General features: G+C 41.0%; 1 protein-coding gene across 1 annotated transcript; it reads right to left on the reverse strand.

Moving 5' to 3' along the window:
* Nucleotides 1-380: 380 nt before the first annotated feature.
* Nucleotides 381-21,119, reverse strand: LOC148016495 (cyclic phosphodiesterase-like). The gene is made up of 3 exons (XM_087663998.1): nt 20,727-21,119; nt 7,348-7,405; nt 381-1,152 (listed from the first exon to the last, which is right to left on the reverse strand). The coding sequence occupies exons 1-3, from the start codon at nt 21,030-21,032 to the stop codon at nt 926-928; spliced, it is 591 nt and encodes a 196-aa protein (XP_087520124.1). The 5' UTR covers nt 21,033-21,119; the 3' UTR covers nt 381-925.
* Between the last annotated feature and the right edge of the window lie 516 nt (nt 21,120-21,635).

The raw sequence follows: 21,635 nt of genomic DNA on the forward strand, positions 1-21,635 counted from the left end.
GCCTGGCATGAGGTGTGTGCCTCGGCGCATACCCAACCAATGGGACTAGGAGGTTGAATTCTAGGTCATCGATAGGTTTAAAGATATGGGCTTGTTTGTATTGAATTGATATATTGGCATCTTGTAGAGTAGTAAATAGATAATTTGGCATTGTTTTGTTTTCTCAAGGGATTATTTTAATGAGCCTATATTAAAGGGAGAAATGGAACATGTGTATTGATTAGGTTGTGGTTGTAATCAATTAAAAAACTCAATGATGAGTGGGTGGGTGGAATAAAGGCATATGGAGGACCCTTAAGAGATCGTCACAAGGCATTGATCTAAAGATTTGCAAAGTCATTATTTGCCAACTACCACCCATCATCGAAAATGAGCACCAATTAATCCCCTTTTAAAGGGTAAAAGTTTAAGCGCATACCTTATCATCTTGAATGTGGAAGCCATATGTTTTAATATATCCAATATTTACATTGCAATGATGCAACTAATAAACAATCTTCGAATGATGCCAAGTTTGTAGAGAAGATGATCACTCTTTAAAAATGGTTAGATTGAGGGGTGGATCTTCATAATTATATGATGCTTATAACCCATAATTATATACTAATCCTCCCCACCCCCCAAAACGGCATGTCTGTATAGGGTGAAAACTCAGTCCTCTGTCTGTTAACCTTCATAAGACCACACCATACAGATCATTTTCTCCTATAACAGAGTATTCATCTCATCCGCTCCAGCTTTCCCTAATCTAGCTCAAGATACTGTTCCAACTGTTATTCCATGATTTCCTTCAAGGTGGACCAAATGTTTGCAGAGTTTTACACTTTCCCTCCACAGTTAGATCTCCAAAATACAAGAGATGTACCCTTTTCCATCTGAAAACTTTGACATACCCAAGAAACCATCAGGAGTAACATTCCAAACATCATGAAGTAACACCAATGCTGTTTCCTGCCAAAGGAAATTCAGCAACTTTCCTCCAGGATTCCAGCTGCTTATCATTTGTATCTGTGCTGTACAAGCAAAGGCTTGAAACAGGGAACTCTTTGTTGCAGAGTTGATGACCAAACTCTTTTTCAACTAGCCTCTTAGCCTCCTGTCTTTCTTCATGAGTTGGATCTCCATAAAGCAGGCTTAAATGAGGCATGTAATCTGCCAATGTTGATTGGTTAGCAAGCACTACGGACTATTAAATCATGTAAATATCCAAATTTCACATTTCACATTTCATAAAAGTAAATTGTCAATACAACCTTCACAGTCAAGAGATTGAAATCATGAGACACGATGACACCATCAAGCCCATGATAACCAATTTCAAGCATCGCATACTCCAGAACCTTTAGAAATTAGTTTCTAGCTGCTAAACTAATTGTGCTCTCTCGTCACCCCTCTGTCTGTAGTCAGTTAGGTCTACCTTGATTGTTTCACTCTGTCTATATCATAACAAAACAATCTGTATGAACCAGACGGGATCTTGGCTGCATTGATACTTCGTAGAGTCAAGGTCCATTGAAGCTACTGTTTGAAACTTTGAAGCTCCATTGTGAGGCCACTAAGTACTGCTGCAGGCTGTGACATTGATATGCATAGGGCGTAAGTGCCCATGGTAGATCTAACTTTTGAGATTCATTTTCAATCATGTGAAGGCCCAGAGATGGTTCCAAAATGAATTCTTAATTGAAGCAAAGCTCGACTGCTGTGCAACATTTTCTGTGCTAAAAGCAGCATCAGAAAATAATTTGTGTGACCAACTGAGTACTATCTCCCATCACGGATACACCAACCGAATAGGAGAAAGGAGTCCTAAAGGCTGTGCCTAATGGAAGATCCCCCGGTGTGGTGTGTGGTGAATACATAGGTGCACTTAATGGAGGCTGAAAAAAATGTGCAGCGGAATATGAGGGAGGGATAGGTAGGATTCCAAATGGATTTGTGATGGGTGTAGATGTGGGAAACATCATTGGTTCCTTTTGTCCATTAAATGCAAAAAATGAGATGTACCTATTCAAGTATGACCATGAGAAACAAAATTATTTGAAGGAAAAGGAAGAGAAGCGATACTTAAAAGTTATTGCTTCTTTTTCTTACCTTGTCTAGAGTTTTCAAAGAAATATCTATCTTCCTCATTACTTCCAAACCAAAAGATGTTATGTATTACCCCGGATCTCCTGAACCATGAGGAATAGAAGAATCAGATACCATAGAATCAAAAACAAGATTGGGCATACCTAACACTGGAGAAAAGAAGTAAGATGAAAGTGGTATGTAAGAAGTGTCAGTTTCCACTTGAGGATTGCCAGTCTAAAGTGGAGATTCTGTTGTATTTACATAGTCAATAGTTCTATGCACCAAATCTAAAGGAGAAAACTCAAGCTTACCTTCAATCTACTACTAAGCCCTATGCATAAGGATAAGATCGTACCCAGAGGCTGAAATCTCGTACGGTCGATGGACCCCATGGTAGTCCAAAGTTTCTCCACCCATGCCAGATCTAGCAAGGACAAGCTAGGAGCCCCACTCCTGCTCGTTTCTTGATATCTTGGAAGAGTGCAAAAGATGAGGAGAAAGGTCGGAGGGGGTTATGTGGAGTATAGGAGAGGGTTCAACCTTTCAGATAGGCCTTCAGGAATGGGTGTTCGAAGTCATTTGAACCTTCTGTTGTTCTTGCTTCTATGAATGAGCTCTTCGATCAAGTCCAAGGTTTCTCAAAGAGAACTTGGCTTTGATACCATGTGACAAGAGATCTAAACACAAAAACATAATACCAATCGTGCGACAAAGCACAAACTGATAGCACAAAACATAGTTAGGATTAGGATAACTCAGAGACAATGAACACAAATAATAATTAAATAAATGGTTGTTGGATATACAATGCTCATGCAACAAACACACTATGCAAAGAGTGAATACTGAACCAGAAACTCCTGAATCTTGAGGATTAGGGCAGGAGTAATGAGCTGGAAAGTGCATCGTATTGTGAATAAATCCCGAAACATAGCAAGGCAACCTCCACATATCAAACACTAGCAAACACAACCAAGGAAGGCTGGATCTAATACAGACAACGGTGCACGAGAGAGAGACTAAAAACGCAGGTGAAGAGAGAGAAAGACTAAAATTGCAGGTGAGGAGACTAGTAGTTGCAGTCAACAGGCTAAAATCAGCTCCGAACAGTGTGTAGTAAGCTGAAAACAGGCAACAGATTGTTGTGGACAGCAATGGAAAGCTTGGACTGCGATGTCCTTCGCGTCTGGGGTGTGGGCAACAAGCTGAAAGACCTGAAATCTGCAAAAGACAAGATTAAGGGAGAGTAGTGGACTACATATCTATTTATCGAAAGTTTGGGGAACCCAAATTAGGGTTTTGCATATGGGACACCGTAACTCTCTAGGATCGCATTTCTTTTTAAAATAAAAGGTTTGCTTCATTAATTAAGCATGTTTTGGAACTATTTGTCAAGCTAATGCATTTTTAGCTCAACAACCACAAGCTCACCTCCTTAAAGAAAACGGTGATGTCTTGACAACAAAACCATGAAACCGGCCTTTGAAAATAATCCAAAGGGTATTGATCATAAAGTAACTTGCACACATGAAATAAATCGACAAATAAATAAAACACTCACTGAACAGGAACACTAGAACAACCTTGTATGGTAGATGACATATGATAGGCCCCAAAGGTTGGCACTCCTTTTGGAATTTCTTTATTATTATTCAATGCTTGCACAAATCACATATAACTTGCTTTCGCAAACCAACGCTCGCTTGATGCTAGTGATCCCCGTGTGCCTTGTTTCAACCTAAACATGTCTCTAGCTCGATGTCCTCAATTGTTCTCACCAACCTTGACCAAATGCACAATAAATCTATCTATTTACACTAACAAGTATAATGCATAAGAATGCATGCTATCCTTAGTCCAATTGACTTGCAAAAGTGACATTGGAGGTGCAAATCTAGTCTCACACTATTGCCCGCTGTAAACAATGTGTAATACATACAAATCTCAGTTCAAAACTTATCTAATCTGCTTTACAAAGCCTTAGCCATGTTCATGCATCAATCCTAGTGCTTTGCCCTAACCTTTGCATGCCCAACTTACTATCAAACTCAATAAATTTAGACCTATATTGCTGCTACAACAAACCAACATTCAATTCATTTCCAAAAACTCTAATCCTTGCAATATGCATTCCATTAAATACTGCCTTGCATTTCCCTAATCTTCCCATGCATTTTTCACAATTAAATAGCTGAATTTCAAAACTCAAAATGCACATGAACAATGCAGCCTGCCAAATCCTAAAAATGATAGCCAATATTCGAACCCAATTTCACTTACCATTCATCTAGACAACTATCCCACATAGTTTTCATGCAATTCCACATTGTTCCTCTCACATATGGAGAGATTTCTCGCAATGGAACTCTAAGAAAATCAGATTCTTTATGACAAAGTTGTCCAAAAGTGCATTAGGCTTGAGATCTTAGAGGAGAAAAGAAAATCTCAATCCATAGTGCTATAATAACTTGTAATCACGGCACTATCCTACATAGTTTTCATGCAATTCCACACAATTAGGTAAAAAACAATAGCATACCTTGTTGTAAATGGAATTACAAAGTTGCGGAATGGATTTTCCATGCCGAGAAGAGAAGATTGGCTACTATCTTAACTCCATACACGTTGTCAACTCATGTTCAATGACTGAAAATTGCAATTTCTACGGCAAAGAAGAGAATAAATAATGGCTATCTCCAAAATTGGATCCCTCCAAAAATAAGAGAAAAAGAGACCCCGATTAGCCAAGATTAGATTTCTAAAGGAGTAACTAGTTGCTCCTTAATCCAATCTCATTTTTTATTAAGGGCTAAATAATGACTTGGCCATTAATCATAATTGAGCTACTCACTAGACCAAACTTAAGCTTGCTTTAGAAGAAAGAATGGTTGTCTCCAAACTCGGATCGCTTAAAAAATGAGAGAGAAAGAGACCTCGATTAACCAAGATCGGATTTCTAAAGCAGTAACTGACAGCTTCTTAATCCAATCTCGTTTTAATTAAGGGCTAATTAATGACTTGGCCATTACTTAAACTTGAGTTGCTCACTAGACCAAACTTAAGCTCAAAGCTTGCTTTATAGCTTAAGTGAGGTACTTACTTGGGTGAAACTTTCAAATGATCATTAAACCTAAGGTACAAACTTTCAATTAATGAAAGTTGTACATTGCACCTTGTTCCTTTTTCCCCATCCTTGTATCACATAGCCTTTACACTTGTCCACTACATACCCCTGTGTCAAATCTTTCATTGCTAGTGCAATAGTCACCATGCCAAGAGCTAGGGTTACCAAAATCAAAGTACGTTTTTAATTAAATCATTAAGCCCACTTCTCATTTTGGTAACCATTGTTGATACAATGGTCACAATGCCAAGAGCTAGAAATACTAGAATTAAAGTTCATTTTTAATTAAATCATTGAGCCCATTTCTCATTCTAGTGATACAACAGGTGCACTAGTATCTTCAATGTCATATATTCCGATAGTAGACTATAGAGTGCATAAGCTTTGGGTATAAGGCCACCTAGCAAGGGACTGATCGCCATGCACAATCCCACCCTACAACAGACGATGATGGCTTCACTAGAGTGCAATGTCAACATGGTAAGCTCAAGTATCCCCCCAACAACCCCAAACGAGAGAGGAGGGACATTTAACATTCACGTCGACCCTTTCCCATTTTGTAGTGAATCGAATTGAAGGAGGAGTAGGTGCAGTTATATCATCACTGGGATAGAGCACTCAATGGGCTAGGGTCGCCTCAAGCCTGACCAACCTCAAGGAAACTCCGAATACAGGCCATAGGTTTGTATAGACAGACTTTGGGTGCCTATGTCCAGCCAGCATGCCCCATTATAAAAGCAACCCTCCCACGCACTGTGACTATTACCCTCCACCTCCATCCCCCCAACCCCAACCCCCCTCCCCCTCCCTCGCCCCCCCCCCCCCAAAAAAAACTCACCCATGCATCTTGCCCCTCCCCCAACCTTTTTTCTCTCTCTGATCCCCACCCTCCAACACCTCCCTTCCTCACCCTCCCTCCAACACCTCCTTTCCTCACCCTCCCTCTATTATTTCCACTCCCATCCCACCTCCCCCTCTATCCCCCCCCCCCCCCCCCGGCAAAAAAGGGAGGCAATGAGTTCCCCGCCCTTGTTCCATCCCCTAGACAGCAGCAAAGTAGTCCTTCCCATCCAACAAGAAGTCCCACATCATTCTTGGCAACCCCTATGCCTAGCTTCTACCAAAGGAGTTCTATCATTGTAGACCGTGGTCGTAGATAAGAGTTGCACGTCATGGGAAACTCTTGCTTCCTTTAGAAATGGGAATCTTCCCTAAGAACGGCAAGGCACACACATTGGCTTCTCCAAATGGGCCAAATTACTACTTCTCCCTTCGAATTGCACACATGACTAAGTGGTCGAATAGTGGAAGTCATCTATGATCAAGTGGTACAGCTCATGTCTCAATGGTTGGGAGTTGGGAAGGTGCAGTAGCTCTCAATACAGTTGCCCAAATGCATGATAGACATTAACTGGAGTTCGAGAGCAAAGTTTCCCCACCTTAGCATTCTTCTTTACACCACACCAGTGGCACCCCTCAGACATGATCAAGTGCCCAGGCTCCCCAATATTACTTAATGGCCAAGCATGACTGGCAGCTGGCCTGATGGAGGCACACTCCGCAGTTCAAGGGGCAAACATCACAGCCATACTACACCCACAGACTAAGAGTGGTGGTTCAAACCATGTGTTGAGATGGTATATTTATCACAAAGTCCTTCAGTGTGATAGCTGCAAGCATCTCAAAAGAAGACTCTATAAGTACAGGATAGTCTATATATGACACCCATGATAGGCTTCACAGTTTTCTTGACCAAAGAAATCATGTGACAAATTCACTTCACACCTTCTCAAATGATGTATGCAAAATCTGATTAAGCCACTGAGCTTAACTGCAATCATTAAGTGTAGCAGTCACTCCGATGGACAAGCAACTTCAGCTTCAAAGCATTGTAACAGGCTTCCCAAACCACCCAAGTCTGCAACCAGGTATGTAGCCCGGTGGCTTAAGACCTAGCAAACAACCCAAGATAAACAGGACTCTACTTAATTTTGCCTTTAACCATTTCGGATACTCCTGGCAGACTTGCCTTAGAAAACATAAAGGAAAGACCCAAAAAGAATCAAACAAACATCTCTCTTGTTATTCAACTGTTCTTCTTATAAAGTTAATTGTTCAAGAACCCCCATTGACTGTACACCAGACTCCAGTACCTTCATCTGATCTTGAAAGTCCAAAATAGCTCCACACTTGCTGATTTGTTTGCATTACCTGCAAGTATCACAACCACTGCATTTATGAGTCATACAAGGGAGGAAAGTAGCTTACCCCAGGCTAAAATAATTCAAAATTCACACTTTTGACTCAAAAGCCATTATGGAAGTTACTCAGCTCTGCACCTAAAAGAGGTCAAGGTACTCCCGCTTCCCATTTATAGTACCAACAAGAATGTGGCTGCTACAGCTAACAGAAAACTTTCATCCCCAAAAAGAGAACCTAACAAAAAAATGGGAAAAAAAAAGCATTGTTATCATCAACTTCACAAGATCAAGAGACTATTTGAGTCTGGCCTCCCATTATGACTGGCCTATTTCTCAAATGGACATCAAAAGTGCTTTTCTGAATGGCCTTTGGGACAAAGAGATATTTGTGGTGCAGCAATTTACTTCTCCATTCGTAGTCATGAGGATAAGATCCTTCACTTGTGGAACATTTGTTAGGTGTTGAAGCAAGCACCTAGGGGCATGGTACCATAGGATGAACCATTTATTTTGAGATCAGACTTATCTTGCATATGTCTATGATCCAAATTTTTGCATTTATCATGACCAAGTGATGTAGATGATCTAATATTCACAAGCTCAAATTCATCTAAGATTTACAATCACTGAAGCCACAACTATTAACAACATTTGAAATAGCCAATCTCAATCATCGCTCTCACTTTTTGGGCATGCAGGTTATCCACCGTCTTGGAGATATCTTTGTTTCACAGCAAAAGTATGCCCTTCAATTGGTCACTCTCTATTTTCCGATGGTGTAAATCCTATGATCATTCCACTAGATCCAGTCCCCCAATCCATAAAGACTCAAATTCTCCTCTCCACAATGAGCATGTCTACTGTCAAGTAGTAAAAAAAACTTATTTGACTTACTAACACCACAGTACAGACCTGACTTGTCATATCGTCATTCCATTCTCACTATTTAAATGCACCAAAAGCATCTCATTGAAACTTTGGTATGTAGGTCATCAGATATATTTTGCTACTTACATGCTAGGGTTGATTGCAATCAAAGATTAACATTGTGTAAATACACTGATTCTGATCGCACTCGAGACTTGGATCCTTGGCACCATAGCGACTACATGTTCTCTTGCTCTCTTGGTTCAACCCCATTTTTTGATCCAATAGAACCAAGACACATAGAGACTATTGTTGAAACATCCCCATAGGATCCAACCTTCTCACAAGACCAACACAAGCAGTACCCCCACAACAAACAGCATAAAAGGAATGCACATCAATCACGTGCACATGAAATTTTATTGCTTTGCTTAGTATTTGATTAGAAGTTAATCAAATGTGCTAATGTGACTTGCAAATGTGAAGTGCAAGTTAATTATTTCACACTGTGGGACCCACGATCTGAAAATATCAACTGATGCGAAAGACAAAAGTTGTAATAAGTTATGTATGATAGGTATTAGGTAGTACCCAGTGTCAAATTTGTAGCTCAAAGAACAAGACAAAGTATAGAAAGCATCTAGACATAGTGTTCAATGAGCTGCGTAAGCATAGGCTAGTCATTAATGATAAGAAAAGTGATTCTTTTTGCATGAAATCCACTTCTTGGGGCACATTGTATCGGCTGATGGTATTCATATAGACCCTGCAAGGGTTGAGGCAATACAATCATGGCCACCTTTGAAGAATGTACAAGAGATCCACAACTTGCATTTATGTTCCTACTACAAGAAGTATGTACATGGGTTTGCTAAAATTGCATCTCCGTTGTATGCCTCACAAAAGAAAAATGTGTCGTTTAGATGGACAACAATGGAAATTTCAGCATTTGAAAAGTTAAAGGAAAAGATGACTTCAAATCTTGTGCTTGTGTTGCCCGATCTAAAGAAGTCATTGTGATTCGGTGCGATACATGTGGGAATAGCATTGAGGCTGTTTTAATGCAAGACGACCAAGTTGTGGCTTATGAGAGCCGTCTTCTCCAATGGTGCAAAAAAGAATTTGCAAGTCTATGAGAAAGAGCTCTTGGTTGTAATTCATACACTGTCTACATAGAAACATTATTTGTTAGGGGCTGATTTTACAGTGCAAACAAATCATCAATATTGAGGTACTTTCTAATGCAGACAAAGTTGTCAAAAACGCATATGAGATGGGCAAACTTTCTCTCTATGTTTCATTTTCAGATTGTACACATTGATGGTAAAAAGAATGTTATGGCTGATGCACTGTCAAGTAAGCCTCAAATTTCACCCGTCAGCATGGTTTATTACACTGAGTTGGATGCCATGACAAAGCAATATGTTGCTGATTCAAATTTTGCTAGTGTTTTATGATCAAATTTGAAATGGCTAGAGGCATGAGCAGCACTTTGTCCTTAGAGATGGGTTTCTAATTATGTATAGACAACTGTGTGTCACAATGCAGTTGAGACCTAGAGTGATCACTAAGAGTCATACTCCTCCGTATGCAAGACATGGGGGTTTTGATGCCACAATCAAAGTAATGGAGCATTTCTTTTATTGTTTAACTTTGAGGCATGATATAGAGCAGTTTGTCAATACATGCATCGTGTTTCAGAAGGTCAAGCATGATAGGCAAAAGATGCCAGGTTTATTGCAACCCTTACCTATTCCAGACAAGCCTTGGAAAAGCATTGCTATGGATTTCATGTTTGAGCTTCCTAGGACACCTAGAAGAAATGATGGGATATGGACTATCGTTCGCAAGTTTAGCAGACAAGCCCGTTTCATTCCGGTGAGGAAGAAGATAAAGACTAATCATATGACATGCTTATTTTTACATCACATCTTTGAGTATCATGGTATGCCAAAGTCGATTGTCATCGATGATCTAGATCCTTGGATGACCAATATTATCCTTCCATCCACAAACAGATGGTTAGTCTAAGAAGGCAAATTCCACAAGGCTGAATCTTTTAAGGTGCTATGTATCCGACCATAAGTCACAATGGAAGTAGCATTTGCCATTGGTTGAGTTTGTTTATGATAACACGGTACATAGTTTCGCCGACAAAGCTCCATTTGAAGTAGTTGAGGGTGGCAAGAAGATAACACCTATTTTGCACACTAATAATAAGATCTTTTAAAATAATCATTATGTGAAAAACTTGGATGCAACCTATACAAAGATAAAGTATGCACTTCAGAGATCACAAGAAAAGCAAAAGAAGGTAGTTAATTGGCATAGATATGCTTTGCAGTTTGCAAAGAGCAATTATGTATTGTTGCATTTTGAAAAGGCAAGGTTGAAAAAGATGAAAGGAAGAGAGAGGTTATATCTGAAGTTGAGTATAAAATACTATCGGTCTTTCCAAGTGTTGAAGAAGATTAGCAATGTGGCATATAAGCTAAAATCACCTCCATATTTGCGAATACATAATGCCTTTCATGTTAGTTTGTTAAGGCCTTTTTGTAGTGATGTGTCAAAGGATGTATATGCAGAAATTGAGCGTGAAGTTGAGGAGCTAGATGAGATCTTGGTACCCAAGTAGATCTTAGAAACATAAGGAAAAAAATGTCTGGGATAAAGTTTCCACAAGATATTTAGTGGAGTCTCAACATTGTTTCTACTTGGAGATTGACCTTCAACCTACTCCTTAAAAGAAAATTTCAGCCCCAAATCCAATACAGGCTAGCTAGCCTCTTGAATCTCCCTAAAATTGTTTATTTTCAACTGTCAAAATTCAAGTCCTAAGCCCTCAATTTTGAGCATGCATCCCAAGGTGACTGTCAAACCCTAATCTACAATATAAATTAGGGCTTACAACAAAGACTTTCCAATATCTCCACCTCTGATGACTCAAATGGCTGGATTTTGCTAAGATAACTTGAAGGATAACTATAGAATACGAGACAATGTTAAAAGAGACAAAATTTCAAAGTTTCATCATAAAAAATGCTGAAAAACTATTGTTGCCTTGCTCAAACAACCATGGAAGCTATCAGCTATAGCTTAGGACCACCAGAAAGACTACTGCCCTCTCCTATATGCTATCATCTACACCAAAAGGACCTTGGGTCACCTACATCTGAAGGGCTCCAAATTGCTATCACCTACTGTAGGACTTTCCTTGCTCTCTATTAGCCTTCTTTTCGTTCACAATGGCTAGAACAAACTTTCATTAGCCCCCAAAAACATTTTTCCCACTTGCAATTTTACCAAGTGGTAGCCTTCTAATTCCATTTTCCGGCATTATCCAACTGATTAAATTAATCTTTCAAAATATTAATTCTGAAAATTAATTTAATAATTATTTTAGTGCTCAAAAAATTAATTTCACCAACCAACAATTAAATTGGCTAGGCCAGTTTGTCTTCCAAGTATCCTTAAGCAATTATTAGCCCTTAGACTGGCATTAATTAATTAATCAATGCCTAGTCTCGAATGTCACTACCCCTGATATTAAAGGCCAATAAATTAGTGTAGGCCAAAATCTGACATCGAGTACTACCTAGTACCTATCAAGCATAACATATTACAGCTTTTAATTTGGCATCCAACTGATATCTCAAGGACCTAGGTCCCACATTGTGAAATAATTAACTTGTATCTCACATGTGCAAGTCACATTAGCATATTTGATTAACTTTTAATTGAATGCTGCACAAAGCAAATAATTTTCACGTCCTTATGAGACATCCTTCCTCGTTCTTCTCTCATCCCCCTACTTCCATGTCGTGCCCACACTCATACTCCAAGTTGCATGTTAGGGCCGACTATTGCAACCTTGTATTATTCAATTTTTTGTCAATTTATATTTTTTCTGTGTGTGTGTGTGTGTGTGTGTGTGTGTGTGTGTGTGTGTTCTCTCCTTTCCTTTTCTCTTTTGCCTTGTGTTCAACAGTTTATTTCAACACATGTTTATGCTTCCATTGCTACATCACTTCTAACATGGTATCAGATTTTAGGATTTATGCTCTTGCTGTGTTTTCTCATTGATTGCAAGACTGTTTTCACCCTTGCTGATCAAGCGACTGTTGTTTCCAGCCAAGTGACCTGTTTCCCTACTGATCCAGCCTATGTTTTCTGCACATTTGCCATCAACTGCTATCTACAGACCCTCTGCTGCCTGCATTTTCAGTTCTCAGACTGCTGCAATAGTTTTCCAACCTATTTTTGGTAGTACTCAGCCTGTGTTTTGGTGTTCTTGACTCCTTTTTGGCTGAGCGACCATAACTTCAAACCGTTTTTTGCTGTTTTTGGCAGTGTTTGACTGATTTTTTGCCTTTTCGCAACAATTTTCTTCTTGTTTTGGTCAAATTTTGGCGAATACTGCATGTGAACTCTCATTTTCTGCAGTCTATGCTTGTGGTTTGGCTGTGTTCCCTCTCCAAATACCTTCTTTTCTCTACTTCTCTTCTAAATCCTCTACAAATAACTCCTCCATGCATATCCACTGATGATAAGTTACATGGACCTGATTATCTCACATGGAGAGCTGTGATGAAGGCTTGGTTTATACAAAAGCGGTTATGGTATGTGGTTTGCGGAGCTATTGAACATCCTCAACGGCCTTCTCCAGTTCCAACTGATTTTGATGAAAACAACCTTGAGGAAGCAGTGCTTACATGGGATTCAGACGATGCTCATGCTTACTCAGCCTTGCTTCGATGTATTTCCAAAGAAGTCCTACCAACGGTTACCTCCTATAGGACATCTTCTAAAGTATGGACGAAGTTGCAGGTGCTGTACGCGGCACCTTCCACCATGAGGGCAGTTACTCTGTATGGACAGCTCTAGCAAATTTTGCTCAAGGCCAACGATACTATCCAGTCTTTTCTACTTCGTGTGACCCAAATCCAAACCCAGCTTTGGCAAATGCAGTCTACCCTTCCAGAGGCTCATCTTATTGGACTCGTACTCTCCACACTCCCTCCGGTGTTTGATGGAGTGGTGAATGCTTTATGGGCGCAGACATCTATGACTCCTCAGTTTTCTTCATATGTCCTCGATGTTGCTTGAGCAGGAGGCGACTTTGAGACTATATGGGCGGCTTCCGTCACATTATGGAGGTTTAAGTTAAGCTCTTGCAACTTCAGAGAGGGTTCGAAGATAAAGAAGTCGAAGGCCCAGTGTTACCACTGTGACAAGAAGGGCCATTTGTAGAAGGACTGCAAAGAGTTAGTGGCTTCCAACAAGAAAAAGGAGCAGAAGACGAAGCGGGATGCGAACTCCTCTGACGAGTCATCATCTACCTCAAATTCCGACTCAAATCCTCTGGCTAAGGTGAAGTCCAAGGCGCGGAAGGGATCCTCTTCTTCAGTCGGGAAGGGCTTGCTGGCCTCTTCCTCAATTGCTTTCTAGTGGTGGTGATGAGGTCACCCCTCAGGACTCTCCAGTGCCAGAGAGGGAGTGTGAGAGGGTGGTGAGATGGGGAGGCCGTGCCTCATCTATATTTCTATACAGATGCACAGGATCCAAAGCAAGACGTCCCTGACACATTGACCAAAGTAGCAGGTTCAAATCCTGGAGATGGGATTGACATCCAGGTTCATGATGGGCTAGTTATTTGATAGAGAGCGGGTGGCTTTTGTCTAGAGCTTACATGAGGGGACACTTTGGCAGTCTGGCCAAAGGAGGGGAGATCCATGGTTATTTATGCACTACCGCATTGATGATAGGATGGTCACGTTTGGTACATCAGAGGCATTGTTGAAAAACATAGAGATATGCTATGATCTTCTCTATTTTCAAGAGCTACTACGATAGACATCGACATCAGGTTCTCTTTGAGGCACCTTGGTGGTAGCTTGATCACCCACTGCCTGGGTATTCATGGTTCTACTTGGTGGTTCTTTGTTGTATACTGTGTCAGAGTGCAGCGATGCAGAAGCGTAGGACAAAGACTGAGAGAGAGTAAACACAGAGAGGAGAGAGAGAGAAAAGGAGAGTGTAAACGCAGAAAATCTGTAGTGTAGTATACTGTATAAGAGTGCAGAAATATACACTGGGGCAGAAGAAATATTTGTGTATGTCTCCGACTTGATGACCTTGATCTCCATCAGCCCGAGCACAGTCTATCTCAGCCATCAGATCTCAAGATCAGAATCTGAAGTAAATGACGTGGAGCCTGCTGTACTCTACTATCCACCGACTGTCCAGGAAATGAGAGTGAACACAAAGAGAAGAGAGAGAGAGAAAAGGAGACAGTGTAAACGTAGAAAATCTGCAATGTAGTATGTTGTATAAGAGTGCAGAAATATACACGGGGGCAGAGGAAATATCTATGTATGTCTCCAACTTGATGACCTCGATCTCCGCCAACCCGAGCACAGTCTGTCTCAGCCAACAGATCTCAAGATCAGAATTTGAAGTGAATAGATACTGGAGTGTGCCACAAATTGGCTGTAAATAGCCAGAAAAATAGGAAATAACTGCGGTCGGCCCTATTCACTGGAGTGTGCCACAAATTGGCTCTAAATAGCCAGAAAAATAGGAAATAACTGCGGTCGGCTGCATTAAATGCAACCGACTGCAGTAAAACTAGCTGATTGTGCAGTCCGACTGGATAGAACTGCTGTCCGACTGCCCAGTGCCATGTGGCATCTTGCCATACTGCTGACATGTCCTCTACGTTGACATGGAGCCTGTTGTACTCTGCTATCCACTGGCTATCCAGGAAATCACTGTATAACATTATGATGAGTCATTTATCATTGTATTGTATCAGATCACCCATGATCTGAGAGAGAGTGTTAGTAGAGTATGTCAACTCATGTGTGAGTCTAAGCATGTATTGTGGATTGGGCACATAATGTAGATATTTTAGGCATTTTTATTGTGTAGCATTTTATGCTTTACAGCATTTATTGTTGTTTATAGCATTATTCATGCCTATATATTTTGGGCTCCTCCTCAGTAAGTCAGTTCACCACTTGAAGGTCCCATGGAGAGAGGAGCCGATGCTAGTGCCCACACAACCAGTGACTCACTATTGTATGCGAAAATCTCGTGTCTAATATATGGATTCCATTTCCTAAGTATACATCTGAGTTCTCATCTATATTGTGTTCTCTCTTTCTTTTCTTATCTCTTTTGTCTTGTATTCAGCTGTTTATTTCAGCACATGTTAATGCTTCCATTGTTGCACCACTTCTAACATAGGCACCATCAACAAAGTTGCCAAATCTGCGATTTCTTTTGTTTCTATGCAAGGCAGCCCCAAAAGCTACGTTTTTCAGCATCGAAGTCCTATCTTTTCACAAGCGTGCCACGTTTTCTGTAGGGCAGCACTCGTGTGCTAAGAGGGTGGCACTTTTTTGTGCTGGGCAACTATTGTGTTTCAGATAGGAAAGACATCTCCAAGGCTGTGATCAGCCCCAACCTGTTTAAAGGCTGTGTTTCTGCCTACAGCCACCTGTCAATCCTATGTTTTGCAAACTAGATATCACGGGGACGTAAAATTTTGAGATGTTTTGATCTTGTCAATAACATTTGATTTATTAATCAAATGTGCAAGGGTGTTTAGCACATGTGATGCACATAGCAATTATTTCATGGTAACTAGCCAAGGACCCCGAGGGTGCAGTGGATGTCAAAGGCAAAAGTTGTGATAAGTTATGCCAGTTGAGCTTTGGGCATCAATTGGTGTCAATTTTGACCCTACGATAGTTGTTTGGCTCATAAGTATAATTAATTAATTAATACCAAATTAATTAATGCCAATTTAAGGGTCAACAGAGGTTGGAAACCACTCCAGGTTGCAAAAGGCCTAGCCAATTTATTTATATATGGGCACGTTCAGCAATGTTGCTTGTGTTTTCCTTTTTTTGCAGATTTTCTTAAAGGACGCCTATGGGAGACCACTATAGCTAGGGGGATTGCTTCAATCGGGATTGCAAGGATCGTCAAAGTGACGAGACCGAGACCAAGAAGGCCATGTTCACAAAACTGTGACTGCCACTAGCCCACAATTGGCTATTATAGCATCCCTTGTGCAGTGCCTATCCTACCATCTCTTCTTGCATTAGAAAAGCTTGATGGGACAAACCACCCTCTATGGTCATGCATAGTCCAGTGCATCCTCAACACCTTTGACCCATGAGATTTTGTGGTAGTCCCTATTCCCCAACCTACCATGGATCCTCATGTTGTAGGAACCATGGGCTCAGCAGCTTTATGGAATCAACTCGATGCCAAAGCCTACTCTTTTCTCTTTATGAGTTGTGTAGGATCTATGCTAATGCATTTAAGACTATCTACACCCTACAAAGGTTTAGAAGAGATTAGCATCTCTTCACCAAATTTGGACATTTGGGTATCACATAATCTTTGAGTTGAAGCTTCAACAGCTCTCTATCACAAATTCCCTAACAATGAAGGACCACATCAACACAATGGAAGAGATTTAGGATGAGATTGCGCCCCTTTTATAAGATCATGTCTTTGAAGGACCTTGTTGTGGCACTCCTCTCACATCTCCCACCACCAAATATGATGTGTTCTATAGTAATCTTCTCACCTCTCATACAAAGGGTACTTTCATTTTGAAGGAGCTAGTCCCAATGGTGCTGAAGCACCAAGAAGCCATCCCCTCTCAACACTGAATGATGGAAGGGAAAGTTATTGAGAACCCCCTCAAGCTGAAGTATAAGGGGAGTGAGCAGCCACATCAATCCTTGGAAGCAAGTTCTATAAGATCAATTGATTGACCAACTTATTCAATATATCTACAAAATTATTTGATGCCGACACAAACTCTAAGCAGATGGTACCCAGCTCAACTTGCTCTCTCGTAAAATGGAAGCACACTCCAACATGCTTTATCTTTGGACTAACGATGGGGTCACCAACTAGTGCAATGGCATTCTAGTTGTCACTGAAAATCACAATTAGAATGTCACAAGAAAATTGAAGCTCCACTAGCAAACTCTTGAACTAGACGGCCTCTATGGTACCATCATAGAGAGCCCCTAAATATATGGATTTTTAAATTTCTCGTTCCCTCCCCATTCCTAGAACGGGGCCTCCCTGCTCCAATCGCATTCTATATCCCCATTTCACGCAACAATGCTCCATTCCCCTTGCAGAGTGAAGGACCTACTGAGGCATCTTCCCATTGTCACACCTGTTCCCATTTCTATACCACCCATCCCACAAGTTATATCCCATTCGCCACCATCTCCTTGTTGAGCTAACATAAGCATTACATGCTAATTTAGCCACTTAAACAACCCCAAAAATGCTTAATTAATGAAAACCTTAAAATGGTGCATGATTCGAGAGAGTTTTAATGCAGTGCATGGTAAGAGGTCCCAAAACTTTCTATAGATAGATAAGCTGCCCTCCATTCAGTCCAATCTCGTTTTTACAAGTTTCATACCCTCTACCTTCACTTCCACACCCCGTTCGCGAAGGACATCTCATCAAAAGTTGCTCATTGCTGTCTACATCAATTTGGCGCCTATTTCTAGCCTCCACCCTGTTGTTTTCTCACCTTCCAACCTTCACCTTGCTGATCAAGCCACACAGTTGTTGTGATTGCTGCTTGGCAACCCCTCTCCACTGCTCATGGACCACTCCTTGCAATTGGCAACCATCCAAACACTATCACCCTGCCGTTTTTGGTATTGCCTCACTGGGAGGACATCAGCATTTGCGTTTTCAGTTTTCTACTATCACCTAGTTTTTCTCTCTCCTTAGTTACCTACGTTTTTAGCCTTTCTCTCATCTCACTACCCATCTATATATCAAATCTAGCTTCCAGGGCTGCATTTGCTATTTGACCCTCGAAGGCTACCTTGCTGTGTTTTAGGATCCATTCAGAGTATGACACACTCTCCAGCTCATTACCTCCACCTTGGTCCTTGAGACAAGAGTTCAAGGTTTGGTATTCATTCACTACATAGCATAGTGTGTTTGATGTATGAGCACTGTATTTTCAATAGACATTCACTTCAGTATTCTCTATGTTCATTGTCAATGAGTTACCCCAACCCTATCAGTATTCTGTGTTATCAGTGTGTACTTTGTTGTACGATTGGTTTTGTGCTTTTTGTGTTTAGAGCATTTCTTCACGCTCCTGTGGTGGTTTCCTCATATCCCCCATCCCTTTCAAAGGGAAGAATATCAATGATGTGGCTGTGGATTGCCTCGCCCTTTGCGTTTTAGAGGACGATTCCCAAGATCATGAGAAAATTCTCCAAGGATTGCAATCTTCTATGGGCATTTCCTTCATGTGCAGCCTCTTTCTTTCATCATCAAGCCACCATCCCCCACCACTTGCATGCTCATCCCAATGGTCCTTAGTCCCTCCTACTCTTCTTTGGCAAATTATGGTGCCTTCGAAAGTTACTCCATATCATCTGTCAATTGGGTCAGAGACGTGGCTCATCCATTCCTACCTGGACATCTTTGGAGTGATCCATCCAAGGCCTCTCCATTCTAAGTGGACTTTTGTTGGATCGAGTTTTCATCTAGAGAGGGGATCTTACTCCTTGGTTGGGATTCTTCATCAATGGACTTCATTGACAGTGGCATTGCTACCATGCTCAAATCTGTTTCAATTTCTTTGGCCTTTTGCCACATCCAAAATCTAAGGGCAGATGTTAGTAGTAATGTATCATCTATGGTCATCTCATACCTATGAGCCTTAGTCTAAGTCAAACAAGGACATTTGGAGCTCTAATATTGAGATTGTTATATTATTAATTTTAGACACTTAGATGGAGGGTTAGGCAATGCATTTCATTTCTAGCCCAATGACCATTTTTTTCAGTTGGGTAGGCTGAACTAGAAGCCCACATTTTGGGCCTGGCCAATTGTATACTAGTTGTGGCCTCATTTTGCATATTTATAGGCAACTGCCCCCTCTCTCCATTCATCCATCATTTAGCCAATCCTCCTCATTCTTCTCTCGTCCCCCTACTTTTGTCTAGTGCCCATATTGACACTTCGAGCTACACGTTGGGACTGACAATTACAACCTTGCATCATTCAGTTTTTTGACAGTTTGTTCCTTCTCTCCTCTGCATTTCTTTCAATCTCCTTCTCTACTCACTCCATGTTCACTTTCCTTTCCACTACGCACTCACATGTTCATCCTCAATATGTGCGGTGACAACAGCCCATAGGGTACTTAGATTGGTTGTGATTTAGGCAGCATCAAAACTGTCTGTTTTCTTGCTCAGCAGCCATTGCTTTCAGGTCGCTACATGTTTCTTACTACTAAGTGGCACGTCTCAACCCTTTACAAGCAGGGCAGCAGATTTTGTATGGTCCAAACAGGTCAGCCAGTTTTCATTCCTTTTGGCTATATATAGCATTCCCAATTTCAGTCATACAAGATATTGGTGCATTTTTGTGTGGCTGTTGTCTCCTCTTCTCCCCCAGCTACCCCTATGCCCTAACTCTCTTGGATATTTTGAAAAAGCAATTGTGGCATTGCCAATGGTTAATCAATGTACAAAAACTCAGCAAGAATGCACGAAGATTGCAGCTTTTAGCCCCAAAAGCTAGCAAAATGGGGGGTATCTGATTTAAAATCCAATATTTTTATTATAAAATGAAATGCAAATTTTCCAATGGAAAAAATATTTATAATTTTGGTCATAGATAAAAACAAAAAACCTTTAGCATTTTTTTAATTCCCAAATAAGAATATATATTTGTAGTTTTCAAAAGGAAAAAAATATTTATAATTTCCAAACCAAAAAAGTGTAATTTCCAAATGGGCTATTTCAATGAGATAACATGTATTTAGCATTTTTTTGTGATGAGGTCGGTTTATTAAGGTGCCAAGTCCCCCCCCCCCCCCGGTTGGGATGAGGCAAATTAAGACAGAGCCGTCCATAGAAATCAAACTCAGGCCGCCAGGCACAAGCCTGGGCCCGGCCCTAAAGTCATCCGTTATATTCGTTACACGTAAGGGGGAGGGAAAATATTGCAAAAAATACACTTGTCTTAATGGTTAGAGCTTTGGATTCTGGGCTGATTGGCCAAAGGTTGCAAACCTGGTCAGGTGCAACATGTCTTTTTAAATAGATCTGCTTGTCCTTATCCCACTTGGGCAGGGGTTTGCCCCTTGGAGAGGCGATCTCCCTCGACCAGACCTGTCCGTCACACGGAGCAAATCGCAAGCTGCCACGTCAGCACAACACCCCTTCTATTGTTGCGTTCAACTGTCCGTACAGGCTGTAGGTAACCGGCCTCAGCCTGAACCCACACACACTCTGCTGGCGTAAACTAGCTGGCCCTTTAGGTTGTTTGCAACATGTATTTAGTATTTTTTTAAAAATAAATTATTTTTAAGTGATGAACACTGTGCAGGATCATTGGGAAAGAAAAGGATGAACAATTGCAGAGTCCTAAGCGGCACACACCTCTTGCGATTTATCAACAAGCATGTAGACGCACTGGTAGAAGGTGCTGCCGCAGTCGACCTGGGTCAAGCGGACGGTGAATGGAGGCAGGGAGCGACAGGCGGCCTGCAAGCAGTCACAGGCATGCTGGAGGGGGAGCTTCTGCACGCCCAGCACCGTCACATGGGGCTCGAATTTAGGGCCCCCGAATTGCGATCTGAGCTTCTCCATGGCAGGCTGCAGGGCTAGAAGCTCGTCTGCCCGTGAGGATGAAGAGGGCTGCGCCCACACCGAGAAAAAACCCACTTCTTCCGCCATTCTTCGCATGCACAGACAGAGACAGACGCGCGCACAGTTTGCTGCTTTGCTTGGAATGTAGAAACGATCTCAGGCCGGTTACACACCAAATGACCGACGTTTACTTTTACTTTGCAAGTATTAACCAAATCAAAATACTTTTTTAGGAGTTGGCCGTTCGCAATCAAATAAATTATAAATACAATAATTTTTATTTTTTTGTAAAGTGTGTCCCTTTGGTGTGTAAAGGCTTTGTGCTCGTGTCTGCGCCCAGTTTCAAAAATTGCATGCTCACACTCTGGGCAGGGGTTAGGCATCCACCATTTGGTGTGTAACCAACCTCGTGTACTTTGTAACTACGCCTAAAAAAGAGAAGTTTAGAAATGGTGGCTGTGTTTAAAGGATGCAAGTGTATAAAGTTAAGTAGTAAATAAGGGCATTGTCTAAAAAGGAGAAGTTTAGATATGGTGGTTGAGTTTGCAAGGTCTTCGAAGGTATATAAAGTTAAGCAGTAAATAAGGGCATCGTCTATGCACAACCAACCTCTTAGTTTCCTGGCTGCTCAGAATCTCTCCGGTGACCACTTTTTGAATCAATAAGCATTCAATTAAAATATCCACATTCAAATCTAAA

Source organism: Lygodium microphyllum, chromosome 23, assembly GCF_053477565.2.
Source record: "Lygodium microphyllum isolate KBCC chromosome 23, Lygodium_microphyllum_v1.1.10, whole genome shotgun sequence".
Classification (NCBI taxonomy): Eukaryota; Viridiplantae; Streptophyta; class Polypodiopsida; order Schizaeales; family Lygodiaceae; genus Lygodium; species Lygodium microphyllum.